At 39.0% G+C, this 13099-nt stretch overlaps 2 protein-coding genes and 1 long non-coding RNA gene across 4 annotated transcripts in view; 2 read left to right on the top strand and 1 right to left on the bottom strand.

Moving 5' to 3' along the window:
* LOC103465674 (plasma membrane calcium-transporting ATPase 1-like) overlaps window positions 1-6879 on the bottom strand; it is a 36061-nt gene extending 29182 nt beyond the window's left edge. Inside the window, exons 1-2 of one of the 2 annotated variants that reach the window (XM_081607591.1) lie at window positions 6612-6879; window positions 1550-1840 (exon numbers count right to left, since the gene is read on the bottom strand). In XM_081607591.1, coding sequence (XP_081463717.1) covers window positions 1550-1745 — 196 coding nt within the window. In that variant the 5' untranslated portion in view covers window positions 1746-1840; window positions 6612-6879. Of the gene's footprint in view, window positions 1-1549; window positions 1841-2750; window positions 2838-6611 lie in introns of those variants that run through there. The other variant, XM_081607592.1, reaches the window with a different exon arrangement.
* On the top strand, window positions 2822-8877 carry LOC145551882 (uncharacterized). The gene is made up of 3 exons (XR_014087744.1): window positions 2822-2882; window positions 6214-6327; window positions 8319-8877. It is a non-coding gene; the product is annotated as an uncharacterized LOC145551882 (long non-coding RNA).
* A 470-nt stretch (window positions 8878-9347) lies between these two features.
* On the top strand, window positions 9348-12312 carry bet1l (Bet1 golgi vesicular membrane trafficking protein-like). Its single transcript, XM_081607597.1, has 4 exons — window positions 9348-9417; window positions 10485-10570; window positions 11033-11089; window positions 11204-12312. Exons 1-4 carry the CDS (start codon window positions 9399-9401, stop codon window positions 11369-11371), a joined length of 330 nt encoding a protein of 109 aa, XP_081463723.1. The 5' UTR covers window positions 9348-9398; the 3' UTR covers window positions 11372-12312.
* The last annotated feature ends 787 nt before the right edge of the window (window positions 12313-13099 follow it).

Here is a 13099-nt window from a genome sequence, read left to right as displayed (position 1 = left end):
TACTCTGTTTTGTTTGTGAAACCTTTTTTTTTTGTAATAAACCATTTCAACTTTCATCTTTCTTTCTCTGGACACATTTTTAAGTTACCATCCCTGGTCCCCTAGACCTTGGGGTTGTAGCAGTTTTAATCCCACCTACAGCAAGAGCTAGTACTCCATAGTGAAAGCAAAAACCAAACCTTAGAAGGAACATGTTGGAATTAGTTCCATTTGTTTGCTTGTTTTAGAGCTTCATGAATAATGAGCCGTTTTCTTTGGGGTTATTAAAATCTTTGCAAATCAGTGACAATGCTGCAAAGAGCCAAAGCTAGAAGGATAAAATAACACAAAAATGACCAAAGAACTAATGTTATGGCAAAACTAGTCTGATGCAAAGGAAGATAAATCCTCTTCTCCTCACTATCACCTCCCAGGCTGAATGTCTCTTCATTAAAAAGTCGTCTTTGGCTGAACAGTTTCCCAAATTATCCAGAAGCTGCCAGGGAGCAGACCAGGATCAACATGGCTGTGGGTCACCGTTGACTTTGGCCGTCACGTGCTTAGCAGTCCCTTAAGCCAAACTAAAGAACGGACTTAACCTAACATGTCCTCTGTTGGTTTAATGATGTTGATGCCAGGAGGGAGAGGTCGGTGAGTCACTGGACCAGTGGCCTACAGCAAAGTCACATACAGTCAATGACACTGTTGGACATAGAAAGCTATCATTATTTGCTCTGGGTTATTTGTTACAGGTTCAATTCATAGAATGGAATCCCAGCAGCAAAAAATATTAAGAAAAAAGCTTGATAAAAAGGTTGATTAAATTGCAGACATCACCACTTTGAGTGGAAGTAGAAACTGTCAATTTTCAGTGTCAGTAGCTGACTTCAAGATGTGTAAGTATGACTCTTGTTCATATTTTTATGGAGCCACTCCAAATTCTTCATATAGTGCCTACAAGCATGATTTTTAAAATGTACTTAGTTCAAATTCTATCTAGGAGAATTGTAGGCATAAAAGTAATCTTCTGCCAATCTTTGTTCTAAACATGGAGTATCTACATACATGAAATGAACCAGACTCTTTTTGTTCTTATTACAAGATATTAAAATTTGACTGGTCCAAGTACGTTGTACTAAAATCCATTGACTTGCTCCCTTCCTTATAATCTCAGAGAAGACAAGTTTGAGAGTCATCAAAACCAGCCATCATTTCCCAACCGTCCAAACTGCTGGGCTTTCTCCCATTGACTTGGATTCCTCTGGTAGATATTTCTACTGGGCTAATCTTCGAACAGAAGGAGAAGTTGTGACCAATGATGTAGATATTCTGCACTGATTTAGAATTGTGACCTGCTTGTAGTTTTAGCAATGGCAGTGGGGGAAGTGAACGAAGCTGTTCAGTTTGTGTTCCAGTAGTTAGGTTCAGTTTTAGATTGTCAGCCCTGCAAATATAAACAAATCTCCTTGATGTTATGCTGCAGCTCTCTTTTGTAGGAATGCTTCAGATCTTGCTTCATGAAAACGGTTTGTGAAGAAAACAAAAAGGAGAAAAAGAAGCACATATTTACCTTCAACGGGTGATGTTCTGAGTTTGGTACACAGTCCGTTAACATCTCCGTAGCAGTTCTGAATCCTGGCGATCGCATCAGCTCCTCGAAGATCCATAAGTGATTGCAGCTCCTGCAGAGAGCAGCTGAACTCTGGCTCATGGTTGGCCTCGGCATAACGTCCTCGTTTGGACCCGCGGAAAGAGTTGCTGGCCATGTCTCCTTCGTCCAGAGCTTGGTCGGTATCTTATTGAAAAATGCAACTCAGCGGCAAGCCTGAGGTGCAGATCCAGCCTGACAGGGACTCAGTGACTGTTGGCGGGGGAGTGGGAGGAAATAGATCAGAGGTCAGAATGATCCCACATTTAGTTTTTCTTCATTGGCTTTCTGCAAAATTAGCACGAGAATTAATATTAATTCATTTTGTCCTGGATAGCCAAGAACAATCAGAGCCAGGAGGACTGTCTCTCCAGTGTCAATCAAGCTTAAGTACACGCTGCTCACACCCTTCACCCGTGCAGTGCCTGTCTTTCAAGCTCAAGATTTCCACTGTGCTGAAGCTGTACTAATGGAGAAACAACCTAATGTGACAAAGAAATTATAATTTTCTTAAATTCTCAGCAGGCTCTGCCGTAGCGCAGTAGTGAGCAAGGGCGAGGGACCTGTAAGCTGTCCTCATTGAAATTTCCTACGCTTTTCTCAAAACTCCCTGCCTCGATTTGGTTTCACAAAAGTAGCACGGTTACCATGGCGATTTATCCTGTAGCTAGCCTGCTCCAGTCCAGGCTAACAGCCAGGATTAGTTGATCCTGGAGCCTTATCCGTTCTGTCAGCGCCCACGCCGATCAGAAACTGATGTATCTTGTCCGTGATTCCCTTGTCTTATCTGTCTGTGCTGTTATCAGCCTGCATTATATCACAGATTAATTTTGGTATTCAACCGAGCACCATTTATTTTAATATTGTGATAGTAGAAAATGCCATCAATTTGTAATTATCCACGTGGATCCTGTTACTGTGGATAGTGTTGCAGTACTCGTCGTCTCGGACATTTTGTCTCGTCTCGGTCTCCGACACAGAATGCTCGGGATTTTATTTCAAGACCACAACTGTAAAATTGATCACTAAATTACCAGTGTATTGTCCAGTTTATTTGTCAACATCCTTGTTTGCACTGGATGCAAAAAATACCGATTCAAATCCAAGCAATAATGCGACTTACTAATTACGTGTTTTCCTGCGCTGTCAGCCATCGCCTCCCCCTTTAGCTCCTTGTGTTGTCTAAGAGTGCACGCGGTACTCCTACACAGTGCGCAATGTCTGGGAGCGGGAGAAGATGTCTGTCTAACCGTTGGTAATAAATTTCCCTTCATAAATCATAAGAAAGCATAGGTCGACATGTGAATTCAGCCCTGTCAGAGACGGTGGCGGATATGTTCAACTTTTAGCGTCACTTTGAAAGGAAGCTTTCTTTCATAGGTAAACTATGTGGAAGTGGTTTTAGCAAAGCTAGCTGTACATGGACAAATATGCTGCATTTGCCTGCAATGAAAAAAAAAGCTCTGTCAGTTATTGCGCTTATTGTATGGACGTGCTGCACATGTGCGACGACGCTGCGACCAAAGTCTGCAATATTGTGATGAGACATTTAACGAACGAGCCGATTTTTCTGAACTACTGTTTACTATGAACGGTAGGACTGAAGTCTCCCTGAGAACCGTTCTGTTTTTGTAATGCTCTGCGCACGTTGCAGTTCTATTTTATTAAAAAATATATATTTAATCATCGAATAAATAAAATACAAGAACGTAAGATAACACACAACGCATGCTCATTGTTTGATTATTTTCGTCACCTGTCATCTGTGCGTTGCCTGGTTTTCTGCAGCGACTGACAGTGAGGACAGTCGCAGTGCTTTTCCTTTTGCTAGGTTATTTCTTGCTTGTTGTTCCTTGGTTAGTGTTCCTGGTTGAACATTGTTTACCGTTAGTGCATTGTCATGATTACTATGTTTAATGGTGTAGACAGTGGTGGTTTCTGACATTATGAGCAACCACCCAGAGCATTATCTTCATAGGGGCGACACATGAGACCTCTGCAGATTGTGGCACAAAGATGCAGAAAAAAGAAGTTTGAATTGATAATTATAATTTATTTCAGCTATAAGCATTTAATATGTAGGTGTTTTTATTAGAATGTTTATCTTTCAGATCAATTTGAGAAGCAATTTTGATCATATTTCACATTTTATTGTGTCATGTAGCACGGGGCGCTGGTCTTGGTCTTGACTCAGTCTGCACTTCCCTTGGTCTCGACTTGGTTTAGGGTTAGGTGGTCTTGACTACGACACTCCTGTTCATTGAGTTTTTTGAATCTCGTTGTTGTCAAAGTTTAACAGAAAACCAAGGGGATTAGAGAAAATGGCTGATAAAGAAGCAAGAAGTGTTATCAAGTCAGGCCATAGAAGTTGCAGCATACGCCCCCGAATAAAGGATGACACTTTACTGATGTATATTTTTTTAGTTTTAATGGCAATAAATCTTAACTTAAAATAATGTTTTCAACATAAAATAACTTTAGTTTTTACATCCAATTAAGCAAATGCATAGTTTAAGTTACACAATATTTAAAACATATATATCTAAAATTTACATCATAAACGTACCTTATGCCTCTATCAAAGGGGGTGCTGATAAGATACATTTTATAAGCCCCTCTGTGTAAATGCAGCTTAACAGCAGTCAAAAGAGAAGATCATCAGAAGATCAACAGTTAAACAGGAGACTGTCCCTTCAAAACAAAAGCAATATAGCTCAAATAGGAAATTAGCCCTAGTTAAAATTCAGTGCCATAGGCGGGGACAGTCATTTGTACATCACCTTATCATGATAGCATAATATGAGACAGATAATCTGTGAAAAGACCTACCTCCTCCACCTCCTGCCTGAGATACTACTGTCATCTGAAGTAATGCAACCCCACCAAAAACAACCAGTCACAGCGAGGGGGAGTGTCTTAGTGCTGTCAGTCAAACTAGTGTACGTGCTGCTGAATGTGACAGTTTCAACAAACAAACAAAAAATTATTTTGAAAAGCTACATACTGTAACTTTATTGCTTGTATTTTCACTGAATGATGCTTTTAATTAAGTTAAAGCTTTTATCAACTAAAGACTGAAAAAGCATGTACACCACTGATAATAAATCAACCTTCAGCTGCTTAGCATTCAGACAATTACAGTTCTAACAGCTTCTCAAGATTTTTTTTTTCTAAGCCCAGATTCTTTGTTGTTTCTGATATTCTAATCAGCTCCCAAAGGATGGGGGAAGAAGGAAAAAGGGAAGTGAAGCCAGTTCCTAATCTATCTAACATTATCCATGATGTTGAATCTCACAGTGGTCAGAGATCAGACTAAACTCAGTGATGCAAAACAGGAATCTGGGGGGAGAAGGCTTCAGTCTCTCGTCTAGAGGTCACTCACTGACAGTGTCCTCTGGTATCAAAGCATCGTCTCTCAAGGCTGGGAGGTGTTTGCACATGTTCCCTCAGCCAGCTTGGGCTGATACGGCACGGGAGAAATCTCCTTCACGTTATAATATAAACAGGCTTTTTCTCTCCTGGACGGCAGGAATAAACCAAATGGGGTAAGTTTTCAACCAGTTCCGGGGAGCCATTGATCAGATGACACTATATGTCTACGAGACCATGGTGGCGACGGTGCCAGGAGTTTGCCCGCAATTGGCCGGTTGCTGGTTCAATTCCCAGCTTAATTAGCCTTTTCTCAGATTTAAATTGTCTCTAAGCAATAAAAACCTTCACACTGAATCCAACTTGATTCACCATTTTTAACGATCGCAAAAAACGGTGGTGGTCAGAGGGTCTGGTCTGTCCTTGCTTCTGTCAGATTGTCACTAGCAGTGTGTGAGTGTGAACATGAATGGATGAATGACTGCAGTGTGAAGCACTTTGGGGTCCTCTGGACTTTGGGTTCCAGTCCTACACCATACTAAGGCATTTCCCAAAGGCATTTGTGTTCAATTCAGTTCCAATTCAATTAAAAAATACTTTATTAATCCCAAAGGGAATTTACATGTTGATGTAACTCATTAATTTAGATTCTTCAAAGAGTTATTTAAAATGGTGATGGCTGTTGGCAGGAAAGATCTTCTGCAGCAGTCTGTACTGCACTGAATCTGAAGAAGCCTCTGACTGAAGATGCTCTGCCTTCCCAAAACTCTCTTGAAGAGAGTTCCACAGTCGTCCCCAGAACAGAACCAGCCTTCTTTATCTTTATCCAACAAAACTGATGTGTCGTTGGATCAATACAACATTATGGAATGAGGATTTGGAAGTATCTTTCAGAGCAAAATAATATCACTCAATAAATTCCACCCTCTGTCTTATTTATGAAAAGCTTTACCTTTTCAAAAAAGTAATAATTCCTCATTCTAGACCCTGGGCGTTTCCAGCTAATGCCATGGGTGTGCAGCTCCGGCCATCCAGGGCTGTTGTCCTGCCAGCTATAAATACACTGTGCTTTGTAAAAAACAAATGCCACTTCAAATTCAACCATCATTACTCTTTTGTAAATAAAACGCTCTTAAATCTACTATATGTTAATCTGTGGAGGTACAGATTTTAACTTTGTGTGTCTGACTGAGCGTCTTTATGTTTGTTTCCCTCAGGTGGTGACCTCGGTGCCTTCAACTGTAAGCTGCTGTGTCAATCAGTCAGCTTAATCTGAACGAGGCAGAGGCAGCCTGTTCAAAGCTGAAGGAGAGAGGAAAAACTGAGCCACAGTGAGCACAAGTCATGGCTGTCAAATTAGTGGAGGAAACTAATGGTCACCATCCATGGCTTTATCAAACAACAATTCCAAAACAAAACGTGTCAGGATTCCTAAATTGTCTCACTTCAGGAACTGCAATTTGTTTTTTTACTACATTGTCTTCTAATCAGTTAAAGTACATAAAATCACATTAATGTGTTTCTGTTGAGGATCTACAAACAACTATGTCTGTTGAAAGCAACAAAAAAGCAATGTCTTCTTTACAAGCCTGAGAAAAAGAAAGGATTTACTCACACAAACTTCCCCCATCGCCTCCTGTTAGCAGCAGCAGCAGGTATTAGTGGCAGTCCGATTACTCTGAGCAGCGTGAAAATCACATATCCATAACCAGCCCATAACCCATCAGTCTGCAGACCACAGCTTCACTCATCAAACTGAAGAGAAATTCATTCCGACCTTCAGCACAAGAAGTGCTCCATCGCAGGAAAACAGGAGGAAAAAGAAAAGAGCTCACAAAACAGAACAGAGCTGGCTAAATGATTATCTGTGGAAAGCCTTGCCTAATCTAATTAGACAATCTGAGGCTTCAGAGAGCTCCAGAGAGGCTGTGGCTGCTCCTGCAGCTCCTCCTGCTGAGGGGGACGCACAGGTGTCTGCGCACACAGCATGTAAACCTGTTGCAGTTTCCACATCAGAGATGCATGTACTCACATCAGCATCAATACGTCTGCTGCAAGCAGTGGAAGTTTCCTACAGCTGGGATGAGCATGGAAAACACCAGAGCATTTTCAGAGAAAATTTTAAGAATTCAAGTGGAAAGCAGGCAGTAGACAGAGCAACGTATAACTGATGCTCCAAACTCATAGAAACACTCTGACCTGGCAGCAGTGGTGGAGAAAGTACTCAATAAATGTACTTAAGTAAAAGTACAAATACACAGACAAAAATGTACTCAAGTAAAAGTAAAACTACCACATTAGCATTTGTACTTAAGTAAAAGTAAAAAAGCACTGGCTTTTAAAAATACTTAAGTATTAAAAGTAAAAGTACTTGCTGAATGGATTAAATAATCGCTAAAATCATTAAGTGTACCGATCATACACTTAATGATCGGTACATTAAGTGTACCGATCATACAATCATATTTAATTTTAATACATTAGAAATGTGCCATTTTAACGAACAATGCCACAGATAAAGCATGTTTTTATTGTGTTTGCTCTGTAGCATAGTTTAGACCTATATGTGATTCTATGCATCATAATTTCAGGGATGGAAACACTTGGTCTTCTGTCCAAACATAACATGAACTTCACTTTTTTTTGCCACTAGTGGCATTTATTTTTTAAAGAAATCTAACAGAAAGGAGATGGAAAGAAGGTGGGTGGGAGAGGACAGGCAACCAAGGAGCCAGTAGCAGAGTTGTAGTCAAGACCACCTAACCCAAGACCAGGTCAAGATCAGCAACCCGCGATACGTGACACAAAAAAAATACTTTTACTTATCAAAATTGATCTGAAAGATCCACATTCCCATAAAAAAAACTAGATATTAAATACTTAGAGCTGAAATAAATTTAATCAGTAAAGATCCGTCCAGAAGAATCGGATCGTTCCTGAATGTCATATCAATGCAGACTTTGGTCACAGCGTTGTCCCATATTTGCGACACCTCAGTCAACACCTCCACACAATAATTCAGTGCATGAGTGACAACTTTTTTCATCGTAGATGCAACATGTGTCTCTGTATAGCTAGCTAACATGGAGCTTACCTTTCTTTAAGCTCTTCTTTAAGAAAGTACATATACTTACTGTAAAATGTAGTGGAGTAAAAGTAGAAAGTATCCATTATTAAATCTACTTAAGTAAAGTACAGATACACGAAAATTGTACTTAAGTACAGTAACAAAGTACTTCGTTACTTCCCACCACTGCCTGGCAGAAGTTAAATTGCTGCCTTTTCTATTCCCAACGCTCTAACTTCTTCTTTTTCTTTACAGTGACTTCTATGTTCTACACACAAACCTCACATCCCACTCCATCCAATACCTACCCAGAGGAGCAAGCTCATGTCAGGTGGCACAACACACACAAACACACTCAGGTGGATTACAGCACATAGTGATACAGGGGGATTAACTGAACACACACGCACACACACATACACAGGGATGTGTACTCTTTCACTTAACATGTTTTAGTTTACTTGTGCTTTTATATCCTACAAGGTTGTCTAAGTTTCCCCTCCACATTAGATAATGACCTCCATACCAGTAGTTACTGCCTGGGTCAGCTGGAGGACTGCTCACCGTAGCAGATGCGCTGAGTGGACGGAAGTCTGTGTGAGTCACTCTTAATATGAATATGAATATGAATGCATATGTTTCGAGTTGGAATTCAGCGTGCCTGGTGCGCCATATGACCACGGCACGTGTATATGTGCTGCCTCCCTGTGGTCAGATATCGTCAGTACACTACATTTCATAATAAAAGCCGTTCGTTATTGCACTCACTAATTGCAGTCTGTGCAATTAGTATATTTAATAAATTTTTAAATATTAAATGATCGATAATTAGATCAGTTGCAAAGTACTTTAGTAATTTTTTTTTTTTTTACCAAATGCTTATTATACTCTTACTTGAGTAATTTCTTGGACGGCTACTTTTTACTTTTACTTGAGTAAAAAAATACGATGCAGTAAGAGTGCTACTCTTACTTGAGTACCACTGTTTGGGTACTCTGCCCACCTCTTTGTTCTAAACTCATATTAGTCATTCACTGGTCATTAACTGTGTGAACTTTTTTTTTTTTTTTGCTTGTTTTACATGTTTATTAACTGTGTGAACTTTTTTTTTTTTGCTTGTTTTACATGTTTATTAACTGTGAACTGATACTAACCATGTACCATCAGAGGCACACGCATGTACACTAAGTGGCGATGTTTGCTATCCATCAATGAGTGGATGATGAAGATGAGTAATGTTTTTTTTTCTGCCACTCACAATATGGCGGACGTATGTTATTGAAGAAACGGTGGTCATGCGCATCAGAACAGCTGATCGTGCCCTCAGAAAGCAACATGGCGGACTGGAACAGAGGTACAGTTTGTTTTTAGACACGTATCCACTTTCTCAGATTAAGCCGTTCGTTATATTTATCAACCAAATAACTCTTCTTATTGCCTAAATGGGACGTCGTGGTGGTGGCTAAATTCGAGCCCCACCGTATGGGATGACAACTGCGAATAATTAATCTAAACTAGCCTTAAACTTGCGAAGCTAGCAACTTTTCAAGTTTCTAACAAGGGCTAGCAAGACTTAGATGAGCCCAGATTTTGCATCCAAAGTCTTAGTCCTTCAGTTATAAGTTTGTACATTTGTCCTTTCATCATTCCCTCCATTTACTTTTTTGCCATTTTTTTCATTCCTGGTGTCGTAGTTCTTGTAGGCATGCACAGCAAGTCTACAAAGGCTTTGATGTTTTGCAGTAAACAGCCCTGTAGGAAGCAATTTCAAGCCGAAAATCGTCCTGTTATGGTTTTGCGACGGATTTAAAATAAAAACGTTCGTTCTAGTTTTTATGACTGCCTCCTTTGTCAAGAAAGGAAGTGTATCTTTAACAGGGATTTCAGTATTGAAAATCAGTCAACAGTAGCTGTAAGGAAGCTTTCTGTATAGTGTGTTTGAAGGCAGTGAAGCTAGGTAACCTGTGCAGAGGGTGTAAAAGCACCTGAGGCACAAGACACACCTCAGAAATAAATCACTGGATAAAGTTTTATTTAATCTGCTTAAAAGAAGCTCTGTTAAGTGCTAACATTTTCCTCAATCAATGAGAATGAAATATAAAGTCTTGAATTAACCTTTGTTGTTTCTTTAAAAAAATAATTTACACTTTTTAAATAAAAACTGTCATGTTTAAGGATAACATGAATGTAATTTGACTGGACTCTACTAGAGAACTGATTTACAGGAGAAATGCAATTGTTAATTAGTTATCCATTATGTCTCCAAAATTAAAGGTTTAGTTGTTTTTTTTTTAATACTTAAACTATCAAAAATAAAAACAGAGTGGTGTGTGGGAAGGCATTTAACAAAATTCTTGGTTTTAAATTCCAACTTGTAAACATTTAACACTGGCCTGGGCGTTTGTGTGTGTGTGTCTTCAGGTCATGGCTCAGTCGACAGTATGCTGGATGCTGAAAACAAACGACTGGCTGATAACTTGGCCAGTAAAGTTTCCCGACTGAAATCGGTATGTAAAAAAAAAAAAAAACTGGAACTTATTTCCACCAGTCTGATTATCGGTGATGGTTGTCAGTTGTCTGCCTACCTGCTTGTTATTTTGAGATTCTAGCCACAGATGCTGCTTCCTTCTTCCATTTGTATGCATTAAAGAGGCAGTATTATGTAAAATCAACTTTTTTTAGCTTTACATCATGTTATAATGTTTACCATCATCAAAAACATATCTGCAATGTTGAAATCCTTCAAGTTTTATAGCAACTGAAGGTAACATGGTTACTTGATTATGCTATAAAATAATACTATGTGCCTGGAAAATACATAATACTTTTAAGTAAATTTTTTTCTCCAAACTTAAAGGTTTAGATTTTTTTTTTTTTCAATTAAGAAAGCTTCGTGACTTTTATGGACATACAGTTTGAATTAAGGAGTAATTCCAAACTGCCATACTAATTGAATCTTTCTCTGACAGCTGGCTTATGACATTGACAGAGACGTGGAGGATCAGAACGACTACTTAGACAACATGGTGAGTATGTCTTGCCTCTGATGTAAGCAGTTCCTGCGAACCTCTAGCTTTTATTGCAGGTGTGTGTTGGCAGAAACTAAAGCTGTAATTGTCGTCTCCCTCTTTGTCTTCCAGGACTCAAATTTCATGAGTGCAACGGGCCTGTTGAGCGGCAGTGTGAAGCGGTTTTCCACAATGGTCCGATCTGGCAAAGACAATCGACGCCTCCTCTGCTACGTCTCCGGAGGGCTGATCCTGGCCTTCTTTCTTCTCTATTACCTGGTTTCCAGGATCCAGAGCTGATTTCAGGAGAACATCGTCAACCCGTATTGTTATGAAACTCAGACTGACAAACCTTAGCTGATAGCCTTGAGTTGCCTCTAAGGTCCTCGTGCTAAGAAAAGACCTTTTTGATAAAAAGAAACTGGATGTATATATATGTATGTTTAGCAGAACTGATGTACAGCAGCTGGTATTTGCACCTGGGGAAACTGTAGTGGGTGTTGTTATGCTAAAGGACAGGGAACATGTCAACATGCCGATGCTTCCACAAGGAGCTAAGCGATTCCAAAGTGGAGCAGAAAGAAGGCTTCACTCAAACACATCAAGGAGGAGTTACCTCCAGCCCTGCTATGGTCATGCTTGCAGTCCAGGATCTACATGAAGTTTACACCTCGTGATTGTTTGAGAAGCGTCTAAACAGAATGGTTGATCCACTGCCGTCATGCTTCTGGTTCACCTCAGGTTTAAGTAAGCAGACTGAATTTACAAAGTGCTAGTCATGGATTCCAAAAGAAGGGTGGATGTAACTGAACATGTGATCACAGCTACAGCACACCAGGCTGGGATGCAACCAGAGCAGTAAAACCTTTATGTTCATACGGTCAGGTCTGTTAAGTCTGCTGATTCATTTTTTTTTTTTTTAAATCCCAAGTTATAGAAATAATGATCAAGGATTTTTTGGGTCTTTACATTGCTATGAAAGAATGAACAGAGGAATTCTTGGCAATGTAAAAACTTGAGTCCCGTCCAAGCAAATTTACCTTCAGTAAACAACATTTAATGTTGGTCACAAAAATTCCTGTTTTCTCTTGAAAAGGTCATTTCTTTTTGAGGGAAAATAGGTTTGTGAGCTCATAATGTAATAGTGGTTTAAAACCTGGTATTTTGTTTGATTTGATTTATTTATTTCAAACTGGTTTTTAAAAACAAGAATAAAAGGCAATGCATTCTGTTCAGTTTAATCCTTTAGTATGTGTGTATTAGACTGATTAGTACTTGTTAGTGGAGTCACAGGAGAACTAGGCTGGTGTGTTTAACTGATAAACTAAATAGCTCAAATAATTTGCCATTCCTATCAGCAAACTTACAAGATACTAAGTGTTACCATAATGTAATTTCCATGTTCTTTTTTTATGTTTTACTGTGTCTACTTCACCACTTATTAATATCACCCATTGTTAAATTTCCAGTTGGTTTTTAGCTTAATCTTTTTTCTAAGTATCCATAATAGAAAGTTTAGAGAACTGATTTTTTTTTTGTATTTACCTTTCCTCCTCTCACCCTCTCAAGTTTCCAGGTTTTTTAGGAATGTGTTAGTTTTAACAGCAGACTTTTTGATTTATCATTATTCATCATTAGCAAAACACAACACTGTCTTGAGAAAACCCCCCTGGGAGATTTAAATTTGAAACCTTTTCTGGTGAATTGTTATAGTCTAATAGGAAACTCCTGACATGTAATGCTTAATTTAGTATGAATGAAATTCAAACTCATTTTTCTCAATATGTCTAATGCACTGTGTAAAATACTGTCTGATTACTTCCTGCTCTCAGATTACCTAAATGAATTACTCTGCCAGTAAATGAATATTTCTCACTAATAATTTGATTGTTTCTTTGTGAATATAATGCTAACTTTTCAGATGTTTTAGAGGGCTCAAATGCATTATAGCAAAATTAATTACTGTGTTTCATTTAAATATTGATCATAAAATGTTCAAGATGTTCTAAGTTGTTTTCATAAAAAGTG

The sequence above is a fragment of the Poecilia reticulata genome, chromosome 6 (genome assembly GCF_904066995.2).
Source record: "Poecilia reticulata chromosome 6, P_reticulata-male-v2, whole genome shotgun sequence".
Classification (NCBI taxonomy): domain Eukaryota; kingdom Metazoa; phylum Chordata; class Actinopteri; order Cyprinodontiformes; family Poeciliidae; genus Poecilia; species Poecilia reticulata.
Note: the sequence above shows the minus strand (reverse complement) of the source record. Positions and strands in the feature narration are given on the sequence as shown.